The 26,702-nt window shown below is 37.0% G+C and overlaps 1 protein-coding gene across 2 annotated transcripts in view; it reads left to right on the plus strand.

Moving 5' to 3' along the window:
* Positions 1-26,702, plus strand: part of CUL3 (cullin 3) — a 108,936-nt gene that overhangs the window by 6,039 nt on the left and 76,195 nt on the right. For both annotated transcript variants that reach the window (XM_064372941.1, XM_064372940.1), the window contains exon 2: positions 24,322-24,519. In XM_064372941.1, coding sequence (XP_064229011.1) covers positions 24,322-24,519 — 198 coding nt within the window. The remainder of the gene's footprint in view (positions 1-24,321; positions 24,520-26,702) is intronic.

The raw sequence follows: 26,702 nt of genomic DNA on the forward strand, positions 1-26,702 counted from the left end.
GTTACACTTAGACTGATACTGTTACTGATAGTGTTTATAGTTTTGAGACAACCAGTTGTGTTATAGCTGTTAGTACCTTTCTGACTTTAGAAGTTGAAAAAAGTAAGAGTATACAGTTGTTATTAATGAAGTATTTATTTTGCCTTCTGTTTCTACATAGCAATTCAGAGGAACTTGGAAAATTATTAGTACCAATATTGAATTTGAAACTATATAAGTAATATGAAATACAGTGTAAAAAATTGGCTTTTTAAATAATACATAAATCACAGACTTGATTCAAACAAAGTAGAGAATGCTTCATTTGTTTGTACATCATTCATTCATTAAATGTAGTTTAGTAATGACAGCATTTGTCCAGTTCAGGAAGATTACATGATTAAGGCTAGAAAAAGTGATATGCCTTCTCTTTATATTATACGTTGGGAGACTTTAGAGGTAATTTTTTATTTTCATTCCAGAGTACATGGATGGTCTTAAGTAGTTTTGTTAGGTTTATGTAAAAGTTACTAGACAATTTGTAGTTTTAAACAATGCAACTTTTTTTTTAAAGTAGTTATTGTTAGCCCATTGTAAGGTCAGCAGACTGTAAAGGTGTTACCAGTAAGAACAAATGTTACTAGTAACATGAATTATATGAATTTAATTAATTAAACACGATTTAGTGAAAAACATAAATTACAATTAGTATTAGTCTATCAGTGTATTGTGAAAACTATTCAACCATAGTCTGTTAAAGCAATGAATTTATTTTAATAACTTTTCTAATTATAACAATGATGTATATTCCTGGTAGAAAACGTGATAAATATCTAAATGTATAAATAAAGAAGTAAAGAAATCACCTGTATGTAGTCCTACCACTTGGAAACAAACATTAACATTTTCATTTGTTTCCTTTTAATCTTTCAAACTCTTGAGTGAACACACAGTAAAATTAAAATAATTATTGTATATGCTGCTGTTAAAAAATTTCTTACTGTAATTTTTGAAAACATGGTTTTTAATGACTATAATACTTTACCTCAGTTTGCTTAACCATTTCCCTATTGCCAGATATTTTGGTTGATTCCAGGGAGTCCATATTTTTTCTATTAAAAAAATTGCAACTGTGACTACTTAGACACATAAATATTTGAGCCCATCTATGATTATGGAATTAATGGGCCGCACATAACTGAAATATGTTACCTAATTGACCTCCATAAAGGTAGTAATAATAGGTAACACTTTCTGAATGTTTATCATGTACTCTGCATGTCTAAACTTACTCAGTTCCAGCAACTATAGAATACTGCTATTATCTGTTCTACAGATTAGGCTTTGAGAGGTTAAGTAATTTGCTTATGGTATTCTTGCAAGTGGCAGAACTAGGATTCTGACCCAAGCAGTCTGGCTCTGAAGTGAGAACTCTTATTTCCCAAGGTTTTATCAGTTTAACTTCTTTGTAGCAGTGTCTTACCCAACGTAATTGTATCTTTAATTTCATAGGTGAAAAAATAGTACTTTAATGCTTTAATTTGCATTTCTTTGACTACTTAGGAGAATAAAACTATGGATAGTCTGTAGTGAATTTTCATTTACTTCTGCACTAAAGTATTCAACATATGAATATAGGGATATGACTAAAAAGTAGAGAGACTGCAAGCCTAAGAGTGTGGGCTTGAACATCAGCTCCACGTCTTTCTAGCTGCATCACCTTTAACAGGTTACTAACTTCTTGTAGCCTCAGTTTTCCCTTGTGTAAAATGAAACTACTAATAAGATCCACCTTACAGTGTTGTTGTGTGATTTTAAAAAAACAAGGCTTTAAAATAGAACTTAGCACATAGTTAACTATTGTCATACCAATATTTAGCCTTGATTAGGTCAATATTAAGATTAAATGTTGTTTTTGCAAGCAGTTACATTGAATGTTATACACTTATTTTAGTGATCCTGTCATTTTATTGTACAACTTCTAGAACTTAAGTTTTGAAAAGCCTGCAGAGCCAGTTTGTGAACCATGCTAAGAAAGCATTCTCAAAGGTTATAGGTTTAGTACCACTGGGACACTTAAAAGAATCCTGTTGTGTCTTGAGGGGTCGTTTCAAAAACAGAAGTTCCTGTAATGATTCACACATAATCCTTGGAGTAATTGTGTAACCTCTCGTAACTTTATTGAAGGAGTAAATGCTCACTTGGTTTGCACGTTCTGTAATATGTACGCTAAATGTTCATTTAAAAACATACCTAGTTTTTATTTTTTCCTTCCTTTCCTCCCTGTCTCCTTCTTCTCCCCTCTCCCTTTTTAGTTTCACTCCTGAACTAGGTTTTGGTCTCTGTCCAAAGCTTATGCCAGATACCCCTTTGAACCACGCAGCATTTAGCGTAGTGTGGATGGTTAGTGAATGACTGATTAAATGAGAAACTATTCCTCTAAGCCAAACCATAGTAATTGAAAAATTCAGTAAGCAAATGGTGCCCTGAAATGTTTGAAGTGTTTGTAGCTCTAAGTGAAGTCTTAAGATGTAGTAGTGGGTCATTAAAGATCTTGTGGCACTTTCTGTAGCAGGGTAGTCAGCCCAGTCTCCTGGAAGAGTAATGACTTGAAATTAGTAAAGGTAGTATGATGCATTGTCAGTGACCCTGAATTGAGAGTCAGAAGACAGTCTGTGGTCCAGTCTTTCTGTTTACTAGCTGTGCTCTACATTTCACTCCCTCCACCATGACTCCTTCGCATCTCATCCCTTCCCGTCACACTTAAATTGTACACTCTGATCCCCTGTTTCTCTTGCAGATTAATTTCCCTGTATCTTCAGCCTGTCTTCCCTTTTTTTTTTTTTTTTTTTTTTTTTTTTTTTTGAGATGGAGACTTTCTCTGTTGCCAGGCTGGAGTGCAATGGCATGATCTCCGCTCACTGCAACCTCCGCCTCCTAGGTTCAAGCGATTCTCCTGCCTCAGCCTCCCGAACAGCTGGGATTATAGGCGTGAGCCACCATGCCCGGCTAACTTTCGTATTTTTAGTAGAGACGGGGTTTCACCATGTTGTCCAGGATGGTCTCAATGTCTTGACCTCGTGATCCGCCCATCTCAGCCTCCCAAAGTGCTGGGATTACAGGCATGAGCCACTGCGCCTGGCTGAATTCTATGACTTCTTTCCACATGAAATGTGGCTTTGGCCTGAGGATGTAGGCTTATGTTTTTGAATTGAGGTTTTTATTTTTCTTAGAGTCCTTGAATTATTGGGCCCAGATGTGGTTTATTGCCACGTCCATCATCATCTTTTCTGGCTTGAGAATTATTCTCCTGCTCTCTCCCTATGACCATCTACTGACTTCCTACTCATGCTCCGTCAGTCATTGAAGAGTTTCATACCTTCCTCACAGATATTATGTCTTGGCCATATCTTAATTTTGTTCATTGCATGTGGAAGTCATTCATTTATTCAATTTAAAATACCTTTATTGTGTGTTGCTGCTGTGGGTCAGGTACTGAATCTACAGTGATGATCAGACAGACTTATATTGCAGGGATCTTCATGCTCTCTTAGAGCTTGTCATCCTGCTACTTTAGAAATCTTGAAACTCCAATATTGCATTCTATCCTAGCTCTTCTGTTTGTTAGATATAGGACTTTGAGCAAATCACTTAGTGTCTGCCTGTTCTCTCTTTTATAAAGAGGAAAAAATGATGATACTTACGTCATAAAATTGTTTTAAAGATGGAGTTAATACATGTAAAGTTCCTTAGAATAGTGCTTGGCACATAATAAGCATTATAAATAAATGCAAGCGGTTATTATTTAATTATTCTCTCTTGTTGCTTGGTTCCTTCTCACATTCATGTGCCCTTTGATCTCAAGAAGACCCTTTTATTTTCCCCCAAGCCATGGTGCTATCACTTCCAACTATGTTATCATTTGCCCCTTTCTTACTGTCTCCCCAGAGCAAGGCCAGAAATAGCAGCAGAAAGCATCTTGGATCATTCCACCTATTTGCCTCCACTGTACACATTTTTTTGCTACTCTTGGAGAAAATTGCAAGACAATGGTCTCTAATTTAGCTGGACTCTCAGGGCCTCTGAGCAGTTTTTGTGTTTGTGTGTCCCTGGTCAACTTCCTCTCTCCTACCTGAGCTGTTCCAAACTCTAATCGTTGTCCTTAAGCTCTCTATTGAGAATTCTCTTACCTCTCTTCTTCAAGAAACCTAACTACTTCACTGTGAAAAGGAATGTAATTAGGTGAAACTTCAAAGATTATTCGATGTTCAGAACCCTTTCAGTTATATTATTTAATCTGCATCTTTATTCATTCTCGGCTCCTTTCCCTCTGGTCTCAGAGAAGGAAGATGTTTTTTCCCCGTCTTCTGCCTTATAGTAACTACCATATTACCTCCTTTCACAGCCAAGATTCTTGAGAGAGGAGTCTGTATCTCCTTTTTTAGAGCATAATTTTCTTGAGGAGGCCTCAAGTCTTCTTCATGACTTTCATCAGTACAGCAGTATGCACCCAGCATATAGTACACAATGTTGAATAAAGGAACTAACAGACTCTTTAAGTTTGTTTCCTCCTCTTTAAGATGAGAACTACAGCAGTCCTTCACAAATTGTGAGGATTAAATGAAATATCAGAAAATGCTTTCTAATATCACTAAGACATTTAAAAGAATTTCCCAATCATAAAATCAAAATTTTCAACTGTAATTCTGTGTTTTGTATAGGGCAGTTACTTTCAAACATTTACAGGGAGCCTGGAAGGTGTCTAGGACCCAGGAGGCCTCGGAAGTGGAAAGTAGAAATCTTCCAAATCTCCCTCTGTGGTCCTTTAGAGCAGCTCCTGTGTTACCATTTGTATGAGAGGTTCTGTGAAAGATATCATTTTAAGACATTCTGTTAACTATTGCTTTAAAATCGCTAGTTATTAATCTTTTTTAAAGATGAGGAGGAGACCCCTACTTGCTCAACTTGATAACAGTTAATAGGAAATTGAGAACTGATCCTGTAGTTGCCTTAACCCCTAATCCAAATCTTTTGCTACTAGACAGCATTCTTTAAAAAAAAAAAAAATTCATTTTTAAAGTTGAAAATGTAACTAAGCAAAACTTCTTAAAAAACTTCTTTGACCTCCATTTAGCACTTGTAATCACTGAGAAAGGAATGGACCTCAATTTGCTCTTTAAACAAGAAATGTTACTGCTGAGCAGGTGCATAAAATGACTTCAAAGGGGAATTTTTACCTACTTTAAGAAAATGTGAGATTTCCTAGAGCTACTTGTCTATAAAAGCAAGCCATCGTTGCTAAGAGGAATTCTTTGACATATGTGTTTTTAAGTCATTCTTACCTAAAACAGCTCTTAACTGAGCAACACTTAGCCTCTTCTGTTTGCCCTGTTCTCTCCAAAGTAATGGTGAAAAATTCCTTTTTCTTTTTCATCTCCAGTTCCTATTTCCAATAGAGGTTGCCTTATAAGATTAGTAACAACTTGTTGGGTGTCTGCCTTGTGGTAGGCTGTTTTAGATACTTTGAACTAATTATCTGAAATACTCAAAACAATTTTAAGTATAATGTTGTTAGTCCTGTTTTAAATCTATCTGGGTCTCAGAGAGGCCTAGTAAAATATGTGTATTACCTATATGCATAGAGAAGGTCGGAGTTAGGATTCAAATTCCAGGTATGTCTGACTGAAAAGTTCATGTTCTTTTCATTATACAGAAAATTAATTCTAAGGTTACCTTTTAAATTATTAGCCAGGGGCAGATCCAGGGGCCCTGAAGCTTATACAATGCAATACTCTCTTTACAAAAAGAATCCAAGTTTTACTGGCTTTAAGTAAATGGACCATTTATCAAAGTTATAAAAAACTTTAAATCAATTGAAGTGTGCATTGTTCAGTAACATTTGAGTATATAACTTGTATAAGGGGATCTTAGTGTGTATTGACTTGAATAAAGCAGTCAAAAGCATAACCTGTAAGAAAGCCTTATTATTACTAGTTGACATATTTATGAGTTTACATTTTGCTCTTTTAAATTGTGAAGCTGACCACACACATTAAATTTTTTTTTTTTTTTTTTTTTTTTTTGGCTAATAGAAATTTATATACTTAGCAAAAAGTGATCCCTTGAAATTAATATGTTTACTTTGATTTTTAATTTTTTGTCTTTGGGAATATACTAAAGTGGTAGATTAAACAGTAAAATGTATTAGAAGTACAAAGATTAAATTTTTTAGTAATTACTACTTTTTGTGTATGCATATGAGACACGAAAGAAATATGCTTTTTTGATTAATGCTATCACTAGCCGAATAAGTAATTTATGTGCTCTTATTTGTGTTAATATTTTAATTTTTAAATGCTAAAAGTGACTCTTGTAATCTTTTTATGGTACTGTAACAAAATCCTGCAGACTGAGTAATTTATAAAGAACAGAAATTTACTTTCTCACGCTTGTGGCGGCTGGGAAGTTCAAGATCAAGGTGCTGCAGATTCTGCTGTCTGCTTCCAACACGATGCCTTAATGCAGGATCCTCTCAGAATCCTCTGGTGGGGAATAATCCTGTATCTGCACATGGCAGAGGCAGAAGGGCAAAAAAAGTGAACTCTCCTTGTCAACCTCTTTTATAAGGCCACCTAATCTTTTTTGCAAGGGTTCCACCCTTATAAGTTAATCACCTCCTGAAGACCCCACTTTTTTTTTTTTTATTTCCCTCACTCTTACCCAGGCTGGATTGCAGTGGCTTGATCTTGGTTCACTGTAGCCATGCCCTCCAGGGCTTAATGGATTCTTCCACCGCAGCCTCCTGGGTAGCTAAGGACAGGTGCAGGCCAGCGACAATTTTTTTGTAGAGACAGGGACAGGGTTTCGCTATGTTGCCCAGGCTGGTCTTGAACTGTCGGGCTCAAACAATCTGCCCACATTGGCTTCCCAAAGTGCTGGGATTACAGGCGTGAGCCACTGCACCTGGATTACCGCACTTTTTAATATTATTAAATTGATGATTAAATTTCAACATGAATTTTGAAGGAGACACAAACATTCAAACCATGGCAGAGACTTAGAGAGAATATGTTCTTTCTTAGCAGATGAGGAAACAGAGGACTAGAGAAGATGGTTTACCAAGGAATACACTCCTTACTTGAATTTATGGAAGATCCATGACCAGAAGCTTGATTTCTGGTTAAAAGCTCTTTTCTCTCTAGCAGACTGAAATAAACATGTAGTCATAGTAACTCAGTGTTAACACTGGCCTATTTAATTATAAAATGATTTTTCAGTATTGAGCACTCTGATGGTTTGAGTTGACATGGTACCCTGGAAGGACACTCAACTTGGATAAGCCCCTTAGCCTCAGTTTCTTCTGTTATAAAATGAAGAGGTTTTAACTTGAGATTACCTTAGGCTTATTCAAGCTTCAGAAATTTCATCAAAAGACAATTGTGTTTATACATAAACCTAGGAACTGACTGCTAGTGTCTTTTCCTGTGGCCTTTGTCTAAAATACGTTGTGTGATGTTGCAAAATTTACCTACCTTTTTAGTCTTGGATTTTTCTTTAAACTATGAGTGGTATATATTTCAGTGATGATGGTTAAATTCTAATATGAAGCAGTGGGAAAGTTAGCTGTGTTCTTGTGTACATTTTTGGTGAGTTGACAGTTGTAGAGAAGTTTTGAATAGACTTAGAGCAGATTTTTCTAACAATTTTGTATCGTAGACCTTTTGCTGTCATATCTTATTTGATTACAGTTAGAGTCATTCAAAGACAGAGCAAACTGGCAATTTGGTATTTCATACATTTTCTTTCCTTTTGGGTTATATGTAATTGATTTAGGTATAATCAATTTGTCATTGTCTTACAGTTTATAGGGTTTTTATATATTATAGATGAACGCTTAAAGAGTAATTTTATACATGTGACCCATGTAGTAGTGTTAACTAGTATAAATAGTAGTGTTTTGGATTTCATAGTATATTGGGAAAGAAAACATTTTATTTTAAAGTGTTGATCTTAGATATCACTAATTTTCTTAATACGGAAGGTCTGTAAGTACGATGTTTGAAATCTAGTTATGATGAATACTGTGTTTTCTGGATAAAATGTGTTTAAGGGAGTCCTGTAATGTCTCTTTTTTTTATGGTTAAAAATAGCACCAATAGTAGTACAGTGAAAAGCTTTTTACCTCAGTGAGAATCTTACATTATTGTATCCTATTTCTTGTGGTCATCATCACGTTTTGAAATGCTGTATATACTCTTTTTTTCATATATGCAAAAGTCATTCACAGAGATATAGCTGAAAGAGTTGTTAGTACTCTTAGCTCAATTGCTCTGTGACTTAAATGGACTTAAATAGGTTAATCTGGAAGCTTGACCTTGTGTCTTTAAAAAAAATTGTTCCAAAATTTCAAATTGAGTTTTAGATAGCCTACTCATGTTGAGGCCTGAAATGCAAATCATAATTGAGCCTTCTATTGATGATTTAACTTTCTCATTATGAATGTTACTGTTCTGTAATTTAATGATATTAGAGCCCAATTAAATGTAGACGAGGTTGTGATTTCATGGAATTGTCCCATGCTGCTGTGCTTTTCTAACTGATGATCTTATTTTTTTCTTTTTCCTTGACATCACCTCTTTTTTTGGCAGCACTCCTCCACTCCCATCTGTTCTACACTGTAACCAGAGAAACCAGTTAACCAAACATCAGTAGTCTTTATATTCAGTTTTAAGTCACTAATCAAAGCTCTATGACTCTTCTGCATAGGAAAGGAAGAAACAAACATATTTATTGGGCAGATGCTTTTGCAGACTTTCTTAATTACCCCGCAGTCCACCGTCTCACGTTTCTCTGGCCACGAGCAAATGAGGGAAGTGAGCTTTGAAAGGTTCATTTGTCCAAAGTCTGTTTGAATGTGTCACATTAGGCTGTTTTTCTCAAAGCTTGGATTTTTGGCTGTATTTTTGATGCTTGTCGTTGCTTAAGGAATAAATGATAGTTAAATGGTATTATTGCAGATGTCATAAGTAATTGTATACTGGTTGGTCATCAAATAAGACAGCTTATTGTTAACTGCAGGTAATTCAGATCATAGTTTTTGAGTATTATCTAAACATTGTGCCATACATTGTAAGGAGTACAATGACATAAAAGGAGAGAGACCTTATCTACTCTGAGGTGCTTATAGTTTGGGAGGAAGCTTCATTACATAATTAATAGCTTAGTTGTATCTGATTTAAAAAAAAATACTACCATTCCTCAGATACTTGCACCAAAGCAATTTTTTTCAGGCTGGAGCTTGAAATTAAGATCAGGCATTTTTCCTTGTTTATTTTTTTTGTCTAGCTGTGTCATTCTGAATTGCCTGGAATTTCAAATTCTCACCCTTTTCCCCACCCACCCTGTTCTAAATTTTTTCTTGTAGAAAATTATTCACAGAGGACTAAAGACTTGTTGTCCTTTGTATGTAGTAGATGTTAAGAATTCACTTCTTTTCATTTTAGTTTTAATTTGTCTTATGATGTAGTTCTAACTCTTAGTAATTACAGAACCTTCAAGATGTTTAAGTATATAATAGACTGACATCCTTTCAAATTCAGGCATTTTGAAGGTTACATTTTTATATCATCTGAAGTAACATAAATGAACAGATTTTGCTTTAAAGAAAACAGGCTTATAGACTTATTTTTGTTATTGATACTTAACTGATGAGGAAATTGTAATCCTGGATTGGAGGGAGGTAAGGAGGCAAAGATCACTTTTAAAAATTAAATTCTTGACTTGGTTTTTAAAAGTCTCACTAAGCTATAAGCATTTAAGAATCCTTAAGTATATCTTTCCTTTAAAGAGCTTTTGTTTCTTTTTTCTGCTAAATGAATTTACTTTGCTTGCTGACCACTTTGTAACTTGGCCTTCTTGGGGAAGGGTCCTGAATACATCTAATAATTAGATAGCAAATATTATATGTTTGTGTATATAGATGTGTGTGTGCAGTTTATTTTATTGTTTTGCTGAAGCATTGGTTGCCAAATCCCTTACTGAGTATATCTGCAGTTATTGCCACTTAATCAGTTTTATCAATGGGATTAAAGCCCTGCTCAAGCAATTTAGAATTGCTTTAATAGAATATTACTATTTTAATAGAATATTTTAATTACTTTAATAGAATATTACTATTTTAAAAAATATATTAATACATAAAGTTAGAGCCTTTAAATTTTATTGCTCCTGGAATGAAGTATAGCCTAAAGTGTTTATTGTTAACATATTGATGAGGTGAGAGTTGAACATTCAGTAATTTAAAAAGATTTTCAGTAGCAGTTAATGTTGCTTCTGTGTCAGGGTTGGGCGAGTGTAAAGATTAAAGTTCATTTGTAACATCGTTTTGCCAGTGCTGTTGACATGCATTCATGTGTATGTAGGCATCTGCACTACAAGCCCATTTCATTTGATACATAGTTTTTGGACTTACTTGATTTAGGGAAAGATTGTAGCTTATTGATCTGCTTCTGAAGGGCCTATTTCGTCCACCATTATCTTCCCAGTTAATATTTATTAGTAAAATTAATGATTAAGCAGCCTTTTGAGTGAGGCCTTTAGCTAGGTGAATGGGAAAAATCTGAAAATATTGCTTGAGATAAAATTTAAAAGTCTTATACTTGTACATTACTTCTATTTGAAAAAGATTTGATTATTTAAAATCAGATTAATTTCTGAGGGTAAACACATTCAACTGTTTTCCCATATCATATGCCTTAAAATTAAAGTGTTTGTGTTTTCAAAATTGCATTGGTATAACATGGATAAAATAGTATTCATTCAACAGACATTCGTTTACCACTTCTTTTTCTTTTTCCCTTTTTTTTTTTTTTTTGATGAAGTCTTGCTCCGTTGCCAGGCTGGAGTGCAGTGGCACAATTTTGGCTCCCTGCAACCTCCACCTCCTGGGTTCAAGTAATTCTCCTGCCTCAGCCTACTGAGTAGCTGGGACTACAGGCGCATGCCACCACGCCCAGCTAATTTTTTTGTATTTTTAGTAGAGACAGGGTTTCACCATGTTGGCCAGGATGGTCTTTGCCTCTTGACCTCGTGATCCGCCCGCCTCGGCCTCCCAAAGTACTGGGATTACAGGCGTGAGCCACTGTGCCCGGCCAAGAGATTGTGCATTTTTCTTCAATGCCACATGAAAAATGTACAATCTCTTAAGAAATTCATGGAAGAAGATGCATAAACAGACAATTATGAAGCTATATGGGAGTGTAGTGATAGTCTATAACTACTAGTGATAGTTTGTATCACTACATTCCCATATAAACAAAAATACACTACAGCTTATTTAGTGTATAGTTAAATATAGTTTACACTATAAACTAAAATATCATGGAAGAGCTGAGAAGGAGTTGTTAACTTTGCTTGAGGAGTTCAGAGAAGGATTCCTGGAGGTTGTGACACCTGAGGTGTGTTCAGAAGATATGTAAACAATCAGATAAATGAAAAGGCAGAGAGCAAAGGAGGACCAACAGGGGTAGGGGGTGAAAGACATGGGAACTGAAATAAGTGAGTAGGGGTTGTGACAGTTATGGAAATGGAGTGAGAAACAGCAAGTTGTATATTTAAGAATTCCACTTGGTTTAATATTGTTAGAGAATACATGTCAGACAGGTGTGGAGAATTGAGCATAAACTAGGTTTGTGTCTACTATGCTACCGTAGAACGGTTTTGAACAGGGTCACGGTGCACCTATGTTTATTTTGATTGTGATTTTGAGGGTGGTAGATTCCATGAGGTTGGAGTTCATAGTGTTTGGAAGGCTTTTGCAATGAACTGGGTGAAAGTTTTAAGACAGTAGTAAAGTTGACCCTTGAACAACATGGGTCTGAACCGCGTGGATCCACTTATTGCATGGCTTTTTTCCAGTAAATATATTTGAAAACTTCGTGGAGATTTGACAAGACTCACAGATGGAACTGCATAGCCTCAAAATAACAACAACAAAAAAAATAAGAAAAATGTTAGGAATGCATAAAATACATGTAGATACTAGTCTGTGTTGTCATTTACTACATAAAATATACACAAATCTATTATAAAAAGCTAAAATTTATTAAAACTTAGGCACTCACAGATTGTACATTGTGTCATTTGCAAGCAAGAGAAATGTAAACAAGTATAAAGATGCAGTATTAAATGGTAACTGCATAAAATTAACTGTAGTACATTTTATAGCTACCTCTTGCTGCTGTCAAGGTGAGCTAAAATGTTGCAAGTATGCACTTTAAATGCCTTGTGGCTAGGTGTAGTGGTTCACAACTGTAATTGGAGCACTTAGGGAGGCCAGGACGGAAGGATTGCTTGAGTCTAGGAGTTTTAAGACCACCCTGGGCAACAAAGCAAAACCTCCATCTCTACAAAAAATTTTTAAAAAATAAGCCATCCATGGTGGTGCATAGCAGTAGTCCCAGCTGGCTGCTCAGGAGGCTGAGGCAGAAGGATCCCTTGAACCCGAGAGTTTGAGGCTGCAGTGAGCTATGATTGCACCACTGCACTTCAGCGTTGGTGGCAGAGGAGACCCTGTCTAAAACAAAAACGAAAACAAACAGGAAAACGCCTTGTGACTAATCATCTTCGTTTCTCTCTGTATCACAGTAAAAGGTTTTGCGGTTCTCACATGTTTTTCATTATTTTTAGTACATTACTGTAAGCTTGGAAAAACACGATGAAACTCATTCAGAGTGCCCCCAGTGAACCTGGAAGTGCTCCCAAAAAGCAGAAGTGTTATGACATTGCAAGAAACTTTTGAATTGCTTGATGTGTACTAGATTAAGTTCTGCAGCTGTGGTTACCTGCCATTTTAAGGTAAATGAAGCCAGGACCGTTGTTAAAACAAAAGGACGTTTGTGAAGCTGTCACTGCACCTATGCCAGCTGGTGCAAAAACCTTTTGCTTTTTGCAAAATACTTTTTTATCTCATATTGAATATGCAGCTTGTATGTGGGTGCAGGATTGCTGTAAGAAAAGTACCTACTGATTCTAATATGATTTGAGAGGAACGAAGTCATTATATGACAACGTCAAAGGAAGGTGAAGGATCTAAAGCTGGAGAATGTAATGTCAGCAAAGGATGGTTTGATAATTTTAGAGAGAAGTTTGGCTTAAAAAATGTAGCTTCTGCCAATGAAGAGGCAGCAGGCAAGTTCCCAGACACCAGTAAGAAAATCATTGAAGAGAAAGGATATCTCCCTAAGCAGGTTTTTGATGTAGACAACAGTGCCCTATTCTGGAAAAAAAAAATTGCCACAAAGGACATTTACTAGCAAGGAAGAGAAGCACATACTTGGATGTATGAGGCAGAAAGGGATAAGCTAACTCTACTGTTTTGTGCAAGTGCAGTCGGGTTTATGATCAGGACTGACCTTATCTATAAATCTACTAACCCTTGAGCCTTGAAGAGAAAAGATAAACACTAGATGCCAGTCTTTGGGTTACACAAGAAGACTGGACAGTGAGAACTCTTTTTCTGGATTGGTTCCATCAGTGCTTTATCCTTGATACCAGGAAGTACCTTGTCAGTAAGGGACTGCCTTTTAAGTATTTTTTGTATTAGACAATGCCCCTAGCCACCCAGAACCTCATGAGTTCTTCAATACTGAAGGTGTTGAAGTGGTATCCTTGACCTTAAATACAGTGGTTTTAATTCAGCCTGTAGATGGAGAAAGTAGGGGGTTAATAAGGACCTTTAAGGCTTTTTTGAGATTGAGTCTCACACTGTTGCCCGGGCTGGAGTGCAATGGCCTGATTGCAGCTCACTACAACCTCCACTTCCCAGATTTAAGCGATTCTCCTGTCTCAGCCTCCTGAGTATCTGGGATTACAGGAACCTGCCACCACACCTAGCTAATTTTTTTTTTTTTTTTTTTTTGAAATGGAGTCTCACTCTATCTCCTAGGTTGGAGTGCAGTGGTGCGATCTCAGCTCATTGCAACCTCCACCTCTCAGGTTCAAGAAATTCTCCTGCCTCAGCCTCCTGAGTAACTGGGATTACAGGCGCGTGCCACCACAACCGGCTAATTTTTGTATTTTTAGTAGAGACGGGGTTTCACCATGTTGGTAAGGCTGTTCTCAAACTCCTGACCTCGTAATCTGCCCATCTTGGCCTCCCAAAGTGCTGGGATTATAGGTGTGAGACACTGCACCTGGCCATTTTTTGTACTTTTAATAGAGATGGAGTTTCACTATGTTGACCAGGCTGGTCTCAAACTCCTGACCTCAGGTGATCTGCCCACCTGGGCCTCCCAAAGTGCTGGGATTACAGGCATGAGCCACTGCACCCGGCCAAGTCTCATTAAACACAGTAATCTATGGAAAAGATGTATCATTGCTACGGAAGAGAACCTCAATAGAGAGAACGTGATGAAAGTCTGGAAAGATTACACCATTGAAGGTGCCATCATTGTTAAAAAGTCATGAAAGCTATCTAGCCCAAAATAATACATTCTTACTGGAGAAAACTGTGTCCGGATGCTGTATATGACTTCACAAGATTTATGACAGAGCCAGTCTGAATCATGAAAGATAGTGTGGCTGTGGTAAACTAGGGAGTGAAGGGTTTCAGGATATGGATCTTGAAGAAATTCAAGAGCTAATGGACATCACACCAGAGGAATCAGCAGAAGATGACTTGATGGAGATGAGTGCTTCTGAGCCAGTGCCAGACAATGAGCAAGATGTAGAAACAGTGCCAAAAAACCAAATTGACATTAGACAATCTGGCAGGAGGTTTCTGATATTCAAGAATGCTTTGACTTTTATGACATGGACCCTTCCATGATGTGGGCACTGAAACTTAAAAGCAAACAGTGGCAGAAGGATTGAGAACAGATAGAAACATTTTTAGAGGAAATGAAAAAGCAGAAAAGTCAGACAAATAACAGTGTATTTCTGTAAAGTTACAGAAGCATGGCCGCCTCTCCAGCCTCCCCTTCTACCTCTACTTCCACCATCTCTTGAGCGTGTGCCACCCCTAAGACAGCAGAACCAACTACTCTTCCTCCTACACCTCAGCTTACTGAATGTGAAGACAAGAAGGATGGGGACCTTTATGATGATCCACTTCCATTTATTGAATACCAGATAACATTTTCTCTTTCTTACAGTGTTCTTAAATTTCTCTCTGACAATGTTCTTAATATTTTTCTCTTTATTATAAGAATACAATGTGTAATACATGTAACATGCCAAACAGGTGTTAATAGACTTTATGTTATCGGTAAGGCTTTGGGTCAATAGTAGGCTATTACTAGTTGAAAGACTTAAAAATTATACACAGTATTTTGACTGCACAGGAGGTCAGTGTTCCTAACCTCCACATGGTTCAGTGGTCAGCTGTATTAGGGATGAAAGAATTGGAATATATTTGAGAAGTATCTTGGGCTTAATGTCAGTAGTACTTGATGATTGGATAAGGAGATGAGAGATAAGAAAAAATGCAAGGCTTATGTTTCTGGTTTGTGTAATTAGGTAATTTGTATTGCCACAACTAAATTAGAGATTATAGGAAGGTTTGGGCAGGTTTGGATGGTGAATTCACTGGGGATTTTTAACATGGTGAGTTTGATCTGTGTTTGGAGCATTTGATTGGAGATGTGTAGCAGGTAGTTGAAACAAGAGTTTTAGACTTTGGGGGGAAGATCTGGGCATGCAATATAGATTTGGGAGCCATTAATGTAAATGCCTGTACAGAAGTCCCCCTATCCACAGGGAATCTGTTTATTCCAAGACCCCCATTGGATAGCTGAAACCAGATAGCCCTGAGCCCTGTATCTACTCGTGTTTTTTTCTATGACGTTTAATTACAAATTAGAAACAATAAGAGATTAGCAACAACAATAATAAAGCATGACATTTATAACTATGTTGTAATAAAACTTAGGTGAATGTGGTCTGTCAAAATACCTTGTACTGTACTTAACCCTTGTGATAGTATGAGATGATACAGTGCCTGTGTGATGAGATGAAGTAAGGCGAATGATTGTGGCCATACTTATGCAGTTTTGAGTTGAGACAGCAAAACTAGTGCAAATTCTTTTTCCTTCTCCACAGTTTCATGAGTAGAAGAAGATGTGTTCTTTTTTTTTCTAAGACAGAGTCTTGCTCTGTTGCCCAGGCTGGAGTACAATGACACGACTAGCTCAGTGTAACCTCCACCTCCTGGGTTCAAGTGATTCTTGTGCCTTAGCCTCCCAAGTAGCTGTGATTTACAGATGTGCACCACCACACCCATCTAATTTTTGTATTTTTAGTAGAGATGGAGTTACACCATGTTGGCCAGGCTGGTCTTGGAACTTGTGGCCTCAAGTGAACTGTCCACCTCAGCCTCCCAAATTGTTGGGATTACAGGCATGAGCCACTGCCCCAGTGAGAAGATTTGCTCTTAACATAGATTATAGCAATCTCAGCATACCTTTTTTTTTCCTTATTAAGTAGAGAACTTTCACCTTTTCACTTAAAGGAAGCACTTTACTGCTTCTCTTTGGTATTTCTGAATCGTTAGCATCACTACTCTTGTGCTTCAGGGACAATATTAAGTAAGATAAACATTGCCTGGACATAAGCATTGTGGTTTCCATCTGATAAACCGGATGGCTGTTAAGTTACAAAGTTATTAATGGGTGTGGGATATGTAACGTAGTGTAGAAATGCTGGACAAAGATATAATTGAGGATTCACATCCTGAGTGGGATGGCACAAGATTTCATCATACTACTTAAAATGGCATGCAATTTAAAGTTATGGACTGTTTATTTCTGGAATTTTTCATTTAATATTTTCAGGTGGTGGTTGACTGTAAGTAACTTAAACTAAGGAAGGCAAAACTGTAGATAAGAGGAGGACTGTTGTAGTTTATCTTCTTTAAGATGTGGACAAACGGGACAGCTGATAAAAATTAGGGACCTTTTCTCTAGAAAACAAGTGCATACACAGTATACTTGGAAAGTTTTGATTATAGTTTTAGGAACCCCTGGAATCCCTTGCAGTCAGTCTGGAGTCTCTTAAGTTTTAGAGCCCTACATATGTGGATAATAGATGTAACCATGATAACAAATGAAAGTACATAGGGACCCAGTAGAGAGTGAACAGAGCCAAGGACAGAGTGCATTTATCATAGTGGTACTCTTAAGGAGCTTTTGTTTTAGCTCATAGCTGTTTATTTACTAAGCTTGCAAAAACTGTTATTTCTTTCTGACATTTATTTGATGACTGTTGATGAAAGTTCAAGAGATTCTGTCATTGGGCACTTTCCTTAGTTGATGTGTGAAGGATTATACTGTGCCCTGGGCTGAGTTAAATCTACTCACATTCTCATTTAATCTTCATGACAGCCCTTTGAGATAGATACTGTTATTGAACCCAGGACTTAATTTTCCCAGGGTCACATGGCTTGTGAGTAACAAAGCTGTAACACAAACCTAAGCCTGTCTGACAGCAAAACCTATGTTCTCTACCAATATACTATGTTTACCAAGATAATCAGTAACTCAAACTGTGATGTTACTCTACCATATTAGCACAATGGAATGTGATGTTAGTCCACTGATTCAAATTAGGTTTTGGGATATATAAGCTCAAATCTAATTACTCAGATTTGGAGTAAGTCATTTAATCTTTCTAGGTCTGTTTTTGTTGTCTTTTTCTTTTTTTTCCTTTTTTCTTTTTTTGAGACAGTCTTGCTCTGTTGCCCAGGCTGGAGTGAGCTAGAGCCATCTCGGCTTACTTCAGCCTCCGCCTCCCAGGTTCAAGCGATTCTCTTGCCTCTGCTTCCCCAGTAGCTGGGATTACGGTCACATACCACCACATGTGGCTAAGTTTTGTGTTTTTAGTAGTGATGGGGTTTCACTGTGTTGGCTAGACTGGTCTCAAACTCCCGACCTCAAGTGATCCACGCACCTTGGCCTCCCAAAGTCCTGGGATTACAGGCATGAGCCACTGTGCCTGGCTCTTCTCATTTGCTAGAAAAAATTTTAACCTTAGCTATCATGAGAAGGAAAATTTTTTCCCGTTGCCTCATCGCTGCTCTGTCAATAAGGCATGAATTTTTAAAAAAAAAACTAAAACACTACATACAACCTGTGTAGTAAAACAACTCTTGATTTGTATATGTGAAAATGGTTATGTTATAATAATGTGAGAATACTTGTACAATGTTTATGGTTTTAAAATTCTGTAGCTTTTAGTAGAAAAATTTAATAGTTCACTCTGGGTAGAGACCTTTTAATACTTTTTCTGGCTTTCAGGGGATCTTGGGTTATAGAGCCTGAAAAGATGATTTGATGTTGTGCTCATCTATTAGCAGTATAGGTATCTCTGAGGCTTATAGTTCACATTAACTTTGCTCTTTTTTGAAATTGTTCTGAGTATTTTGCTTTATCTATTTGTTACTCAGTGTCAAGGGATAGTGTCTTAGTTTGCTTTATTAGAACCTCAGCATATGTTATCAACAAACTAAAACCACATTGCTCATACATAGCTATGCTGTTTGAGGCCATCATTATTACATGGCCTTGCATCTTCTGTTTGTGAAAAGTTAGCCACATCTGTACGTTTTTTATGGATGACATCCTGTGAATCAGGGATATCTGCTTAAAAATAGGTAGCAGTTTAGGTGTAGGGGTAAATTCTTTTACAGTCATTTGATAAAACTCTCTGATACACCTAGGTCTTGCGTAGGATTTCGGTGAAAGGAAAGAAATTGTTCTATTAAAAAGAGTTGCTTCTTAAGCTCTCCAGAAAAGATCAGAATAACAAGACTCAGTTTGAGTCATTTGCTTAAGGATCCTCTTGATTGAGAGTTGAGTTGGTATTTTACTGCCAGGGTGACTAAAATAACTATTTTGCCTACTCCTTCCTCTTTTCACATTCATACGCATCAGACATGACTTGGAGAGGATTCCACTAAGTCAGTAATTTTTATCCAGTTCAGATCAGAAGTACGTGTGAAGCTGATCAATATTGCTTGGGTTGTTATAAATGCAGAACTTGGAGATTTTATGTGGCATTTAAAAGGGGGTCATTAGTCAGATACTAGCAGAAAATCAGTCAGCAAGTATAAATGCTTATTATGTTCCAGATACTCTTTTAGAGGCTGAGGAATTTAGCAGTGAAAAAAAATCCCTGCCTCCGTGAAGCTGACATTTAGTTGTGGAGAGGGTGACCAGGAGGAGAATGAAGAATATGGGTTGGAGTTGGATATCAGTAGTGAGGTGAGGCTGTTACTGTAAATAAGGTGGGCATTTAAAACTTCATTGTAAGATGACAGTTGAGTAGAGGTTTGAGCCATGCAGGAATCTGAGGAAGAACATTCTAGACAGAAAGAATAACAAATACAAAGACACTGAAATGAGCTTGTTTGATGTATGCCAGGGAGTGCGTGGAGCAGAGTGAGCAAGGGGGGGAAATGGATGAAGCTGAGAGATTATCAGATCCAACAAAGCTTATAGAACATTGTAAGGGCTTTGACTTTAACCCCAAGGGAAATGAGAAATCATTTGAGGGTTGTCAACAAATGAGTGATACGAATTGATTTATGTTTTCAGAAGCTCACTCTGGTTGCCTGATGATAGAAGGCCAAGAGTAGAAATGGAGACCAGTTGGAGATGATGATGGTTTGACCAGGATAGTAACAGTGGAAGTGGTGAGAAAGAGTTGAATTCTAGGGATACATTTTGAAGTTAGAGACAACAGGATTTTTTGTTGGATTAGTATTGGGGTGAGAAAGTAGTTAATGATGATCACTGTGCAACTGGAAGGATGGAGTAGACATTTGCTTAGTTGGAAAAGACTTCAGGGGAAACCAACTGAGGGAAAAGATTAGGAGTTCTGTTTTAGGCTTGGTAAATTCGAGATGCCTCCTACTCATTCAAGTAGAAACATTGAGTAGGTAGCTGGATATAGGACTCTGGCATGCGACAGAGGGGGGCCAAACAGAGAATGTATCAATTTTGAGATTGCTTTAAAACCATGAGAATAGATGACATCAACTCCACCTAGAAACTGAGTGTGGATAGGTAAGAAATCAAGAACTTGAGCTTTAGGATTGGAGGTTTAGGTGATAATTAAGAGCCAGTAAAACAGACGAACAAATAGGAGACAGAGAGAAGAAAAACAAGATTGTAGTGCTTAGAAGGTAAGTGAGGACTGTGTTTCTTTTTTTCTTCTTTTTTCAGATAGGATTTTGCTCTGTCACCAGGTTGGTGCGTAGTGGTGCAGTCAGTCTCAGCTCACTGTAGCCTCAACCTCCTGGGCTCAAGCCATCCTTCCGCCTCAGCCCCCACAAGGAGCTGGGACTACAGGTGCATGCCACCATGCCCAACTAATTTTTGTATTTTTTGTAGAGACAAGGTTTTGCCATATTGCTCAGCCTGGTGTTGAACCCCTGGGCTCAAGTGATCCTCCTTACTTCGGCCTCCCAAAATGCTGGGATTACAGGTGTGAGGCACCATGCCTGGCCATGTTTGTTCAAAGAGTAGGAGTGATCAGCTCTTTCAAATGCTGCTGGATAGGTCAAAGTAAGATGAGAACTGAGACTTCGACCATTAGATTTTAGCAATATAGAAGTCACTGGTAACCTTCTCTAGTAGTTTCAGTGTAATGGTAGAGATGAAAGTCCTATTGGAGTGGATTCAAGATATAATAGAAAGATGGAACTTGGAGACAATGTATATAGAATCTCCCCTTCAGCTTGCTTGTGATTTTGCCATAAATGGAAAGAGAGATTAGATGGTGCTGAAGAAATACATGGGGTTGTGTGGATTTGTTTTTAACCTAGGAAACTGACAATTATTTTTTCTTTTTGTTTTTTGAGACAGGATCTTGCTCTGTCACCCAGGCTGGAGTGTAGTGGCATGATCTTGGCTCCCTGCAACCTCTGCCTCCTGGGCTCAAGTGATTTTCCTACCTCAGCCTCCTGGGTAGCTGAAACTATAGGCATGCGCCACAATGCTCAGCTAATTCTTTTTTTTTTTTTTTTAAAGAAAGAAAAAAAAGAATGAAGAAGAGGAAGAAAAAGGAAAAGAGGGAGAGAGAAAAGGAGTATTGCTTTATTGCCCAGGCTAGAATGCAGTCTAAAAATGGGAATTGAAAACCTCTCTTATGCCAATAATTGTGCGTAACAATGGAGACAGGAAGAAATAAGGGAAGAAAATAACAAACAAGCAGCCAACCAATATTTCATTTAAACCTATGAAATGCTATGCAATTATTGAGGAATGATTTACTTCCAATTATGTAGTCACTTTTGGAATAGATGTGGTATGGTACTGATAAAAATGTATGTTTTGTGTATTTGAAGTGGAGAATTCTATAAATGTTTATTAAGTTTACTTGTTCCGGGTCTGAGTTCAAGTCCTAGATATCCTTGTTAATTTTCTATCTCGTTGATCAGTCTAATGTTGACAATGGTGTGTTGAAGTCTCCCACTATTGATGTGTGGGAGTCTAAGTCTCTTTGCAAGTCTTTAAGAACTTGCCTTATGTATCTGGGTGCTCCTGTATTCGGTGCATATATATTTAGGATCGTTAGCTCTTCTTGTTGCATTGATCCTTTTACCATTATGTAATGTCCTTCTTTGCCTCTTTTGATCTTTGTTGCTTTAAAGTCTATTTTATCAGAGATGAGAATTGCAACTCCTGCTTTTTATTAATTTATTTATGTTTGCCCTCCGTTTGGTTGGTAAATCTTCCTCTGTCCCTTTTTTATTGAGTCTTTGTGTATCCTTGCATGTGAGATGGGTCTGGATACAGCATACCGATGGGTTTTGGCTTTTTATCCAGTTAATAATATATATGAGTTTAATACTGCCATTTGATGCTAGCTGGATATATTTTTGGAAAGGCTGATACCGGTTGCTCCTTTATATGTATAATGCTTCTTTCAGAAGCTTCTGCAAAGCAGGCCTGGTGATGGTGAAATCTCTAAGTACTTGCTTGTTTGCAAAAGATTTTATTTTTCCTTCGCTTTTGAAGCTCAGTTTGGCTGGATATGAAATTCTGGGTTGAAGGTTCTTTCTTTAAGGATGTTGAATATTGGCCCCCACTCTTTTCTGGCTTGTAGGGTTTCTGCTGAGAGATCTGCTGTAAATCTGATAGGCTTCCCTTTGTGGGTAACCTGACCTTTCTCTCTGGCTGCTCTTAGTATTTTATCTCTCATTTCAACCCTAGTGAATCTGACGATTATGTGCCTTGGGGTTGGTCTTCTTGAGGAATATCTTTGTGGTGGTCTCTGTATTACCTGGAGTTGAATATTGTCCTGTCTTACTAGTTTGGGAAAGTATTCCTGAATAATCTCCTGAAGAGTATTTTCCAACTTGGATTCATTCTCTTCGTCACATTCAGGTACACCTATCAAACGTAGATTAGGTCTTTTCACATAGTCCCATATTTCTTGGAGACTTTGCTCATTCTTTTGTATCCTTTTTTTTCTAATCTTGACTTCTCGTTTTATTTCGTTAAGCTGGTCTTTGACCTCTGATATCCTTTCTTCTGCTTGATCAATTCGACTGTTAAAACTTGTGCATACTTCACGAAGTTCTCGTGTTGTGTTTTTCAGCTACATTAATTCACCTATATTCCTCTCCAAATTGTCTATTCTCATTAGCATTTCGTCAAACCTTTTTTCAAAGTTCTTAGTTTCTTTGCATTGGGTTAGAACAAGTTCTTTTAATTCACAGAAGTTTCTTATCATCCATCTTCTGAAGCCTACTTCTGTTAATGGAACGCACTCGTTCTCCATCAGGGCTTGTTCCGTTGCTGATGAGGAACTGTGATCCCCTGTAGAGGGAGAGGCATTCTGATTTTGGGTATTCTCAGCCTTTTTATGCTGGTTTCTTCCCATCATTGTAAATTTATCCACCTGTCGTCTTTGTGATTTCCGACTTTCAAATTAGGTTTCTGAGTGGATGTCCAACTTGTTGATTCCCAGCGCCGAAATCTGAGCAATCCATTGCGCCGGCCAAAACCGCAGTGTTAAGATTGATAGTGCTTTTCTGTCCAGGAATCAGCCAAAAGGGGACCCAGTCCTGCTCACTCTGCACCAAGAACTGCCGCGCTGAGGCACCAGCAAAACTGCCTCGCCGGTCACAAGAGTCACGCTGGTGACCCGTGGGGCTCCTCCGCTGGGAATCTCCTGGTCTGTGAGCCACAAAAATTCATCTGAAAGTGTGGCGTCCTCTCGTTCTCTGCACTTCCACTGGGAGCTACAATCCCGAGCTGCTAGTGGTCAGCCATCTTGGATCTCTCTCGCTCAGCTAATTCTTAAAAATTTTTTTTGTAGAGACAAGGTCTCACTATATTGCCCAAGCTGGTCTCAAACTCATGCTCAAGTGATCCTTCCGCTTCAGTCTCCCAGAGTGCTGGGATTACAGACGTGAACCACTCCTCATGGTGACACTGACAATTTTCAGTATGAATGGAAATTATCAAGCAGAGGAAAAATTTTGATGATGCTGAGATGAGTAAAGGGAGGCCTTCTCAATAGGTGGTTTGGCATAGAACTAGAGATTTTACTTGTCAAATTTCATTTTGTATAATATTACCTTGGGTTCTTGGTAAAATGTAGAAGATTCTGTTTCTGTAGGTCTGGAGTGGGGCGCTTAATTCTGCAATTCTAACAAGTTCCTAGATGTTGCTTATGTGTCTCGTCTTATGCTATACTTCAAGTACAGAAACTTGGCCCTTTGAATGATTGGAATTTGTATAGTGTCTCATCAGGTTGTTTTTATTTTCTCAGTAGAATAGGAAGCAGTTATGATCATAAAGTGAGGATGGAGGAGATAGTATAAAATCATCTAGAAGTCAGACTGAGTAGTAGAATTGTGGGGTCATATAAAGGCTGCACTTAATGTTGGTGATTAATTTAAACTCAGATGGACCAAAAATATGGGCGTGTGTTATTCTTCATTTTCTTTCAGCTGTATGGATATGAGTCAGGAGTACGTGGGCTCTTGGGATTTAACTTGGCAAGTGTTTTGGTGGGAGAGAGAGAAGGGGTAAGTGACTTATGAGTATATAAACCATTATTATTTTATTTAAAGTGAAGAGTTCTGCTCCAGGTAAGTTTGGAGGGAGGTCTTAAAAGATTAGAAATTGCGTCTAACAGATCTTGAAACTGTTTTTAAATGTATCCGTTTTTTTCCCTGTTAAAACAGGTTGTTAACATTCTTATGTGTCATAGATTTATAATCAGCTGTGTGATAAAATATTTGCTATATATGGACAAATATAGAAAGACTTTCAACCATTGGTTTTTTTTTTTTTTTTTTTTTTTGTCTCTTCTCTCTCTTGGATATTACAGATGACCATGGATGAAAAATATGTAAACAGCATTTGGGATCTTCTGAAAAATGCAATTCAAGAAATCCAGCGTAAGAATAACAGTGGTCTTAGTTTTGAGGAGCTGTATAGAAATGCATATACAATGGTTTTGCATAAACATGGAGAAAAGCTCTACACTGGACTAAGAGAAGTTGTTACCGAACATCTCATAAATAAGGTATCAAATTTTAAAGGACTGTTCGTAATACTATATTGAATGTAGAAAATTCTTTATACTATATTGCACTTTGACCAGAAGTATTTTTTTTAAAGGCTCCAGAAGCCTATAGAAATTACTGATTTGTGACTATATTATAAACACTCATGCAAAATTTATAATCAGCTAAATTGAAAATTTTGATAATTGAGAGATGAATTTTGTGATCTATAATAAATATATTCTATAAATCATAAGCAAACTCAGTAATTCACAAATGCTTATTAGTATGTTAATTACAAGGAAATTTTTTTCCTTAAAATGATTTCACCAGCCCATTTTTACTTTCTCTCCTTTTTCTGTATATTTGAAGACAATAATAACTATATCGTTTAAAAAATATTTCTAAGATGGTTCACTAATTAAAATTGACCATATACCATATTTTAACTGAGTTTTAAAGAAAGTATTCATGGGCTGTTCGCATTATTACAAATGGTTCACTGATTTCAGAAAGGCGTATTTTTTTAGATCAAATGTTTTTGTAGAGTAAACTCTTCATTGCATGTAAAATGTATTTTCATTTAGAAAATAACTGTTATTACAACTCTTTGCTTTAAGATTGTCAAATAAAACGTAAAATACCACAAACCGATTAAAAACTTCTTATAGTCTTTATGTGGTATTGGGGTATTTATTTTTTAAATTTTATTTTGAAAAAAAGTTTTACAAATAGCACAATGTGAACTCCTGGGTACCTTTCACCTAGATTCACCAGTTGTTAATATTTTGCTACATTTTTTTTTTGCCAGTTTTTCTATTGTTATTTGTTATTATTACTGTTAAATATCAACATTACTATTGCTGAACCATTAGAGAATGAGTTTTAGATTTCATCTACCCTAAAATACTTTTCAACATTTCTTTTAAAAATAAGAAAATTATCTTACTTAACCAAAGAACAATGATCAAAATCAGGCAGTTTAACAATATAATGCTGTTGCCTAATACATTCCTTATTCAGATTTCACCAATTGTCCTGTATAGTGGTGATTTCCTTTATAGCAATTTGTTTTCTGATCCAGGATCCGGTCCAGGATCACATGTTCAATTCCTCAGCCTTTCTTTGTCTTTCAGCACATTGACATATTTGAAGAGTATAGGTCAGTTGTTTTGTAGATTATCCCTCCATTTTTGGTGTGTCTGATTGTTTCCTCATGACTAGTTTCAGGTTATGCATTTTTGGCAGGAATAATACATAAGTGATGTTGTGTCCTCAGTGCATCACATCAGGAGGCACTTGATGTCAGTTTATCCCATTATTGGTGATGTTAACTTTGATCATTGGTGTCCGCCAGATTTCTCCACTGTGAAGGTACCTTTTTTCCCTTTGTAATTCATAAGTAATCTGTTCAGATATATTTTGACACTGTATGAATGTCCTGTTCCCTAGAAACTTTCATGTGATGGTTTTAGCATCCATTGATGATTCTTACATGAATCATTATTACTATGGTGGTTGCAAAACAGTAATTTTCTATTTCTACTCTTTCTTCTGTAATTTCTTTCTCTTAAAGGGAATTACATGAGCCAGGCAGTTAGTATCTCATAAAGCAACATGATTGTGTTCTACACACAATCAGCAGTTTTTTATTAAGTGCCTGTTATGCACAGCTTTCAGTGATAATATTGTGGATGTGAAGAGATATGGTACTGTCCTTTCCTGGGGTTTTGATTGTGATGTGAGAGATGGATGATACACATGTTTAGATAACTATGTGAGGCATTACATAAAGTGGCAAATGAGTTATATAGGCAATAAATGGCTTACAAATTCGAACAAAGGAGAGGTTGCCCTGGGCTGTAAGATTTTATGGGAAAGGATGAAATTGAATTGTGTTTTGGAAAATATTTGGGATGTATATGAGCAGTGTGGTGGAAGGTATTCCAGGATGGCAGATGTTGTGAGATTATATAGAGATGAGCTAGTTGGTTAAACTTAGGTGGTAAGTAGAGTTTGACTGAGGTATATAATAATTACAGGGATTAGTGGATTGTAGTGTTACAAAGATGGTTTGGGAACAGATTGTAGAAAAATTTGAATGCCAGGCTAAGGGATTTGGACTAAACTGTAGACAGTTATTGGAGGTTTTTAAGTGGGTGATAATGTGACAGAACATTTGAAGATGTGATTTTAAGTGGGT

This window comes from Aotus nancymaae, unplaced genomic scaffold, assembly GCF_030222135.1.
Source record: "Aotus nancymaae isolate 86718 unplaced genomic scaffold, 86718_ANA_hifiasm-v0.15.2.pri h1tg000008l, whole genome shotgun sequence".
In the NCBI taxonomy this organism is placed as follows: Eukaryota; Metazoa; Chordata; class Mammalia; order Primates; family Aotidae; genus Aotus; species Aotus nancymaae.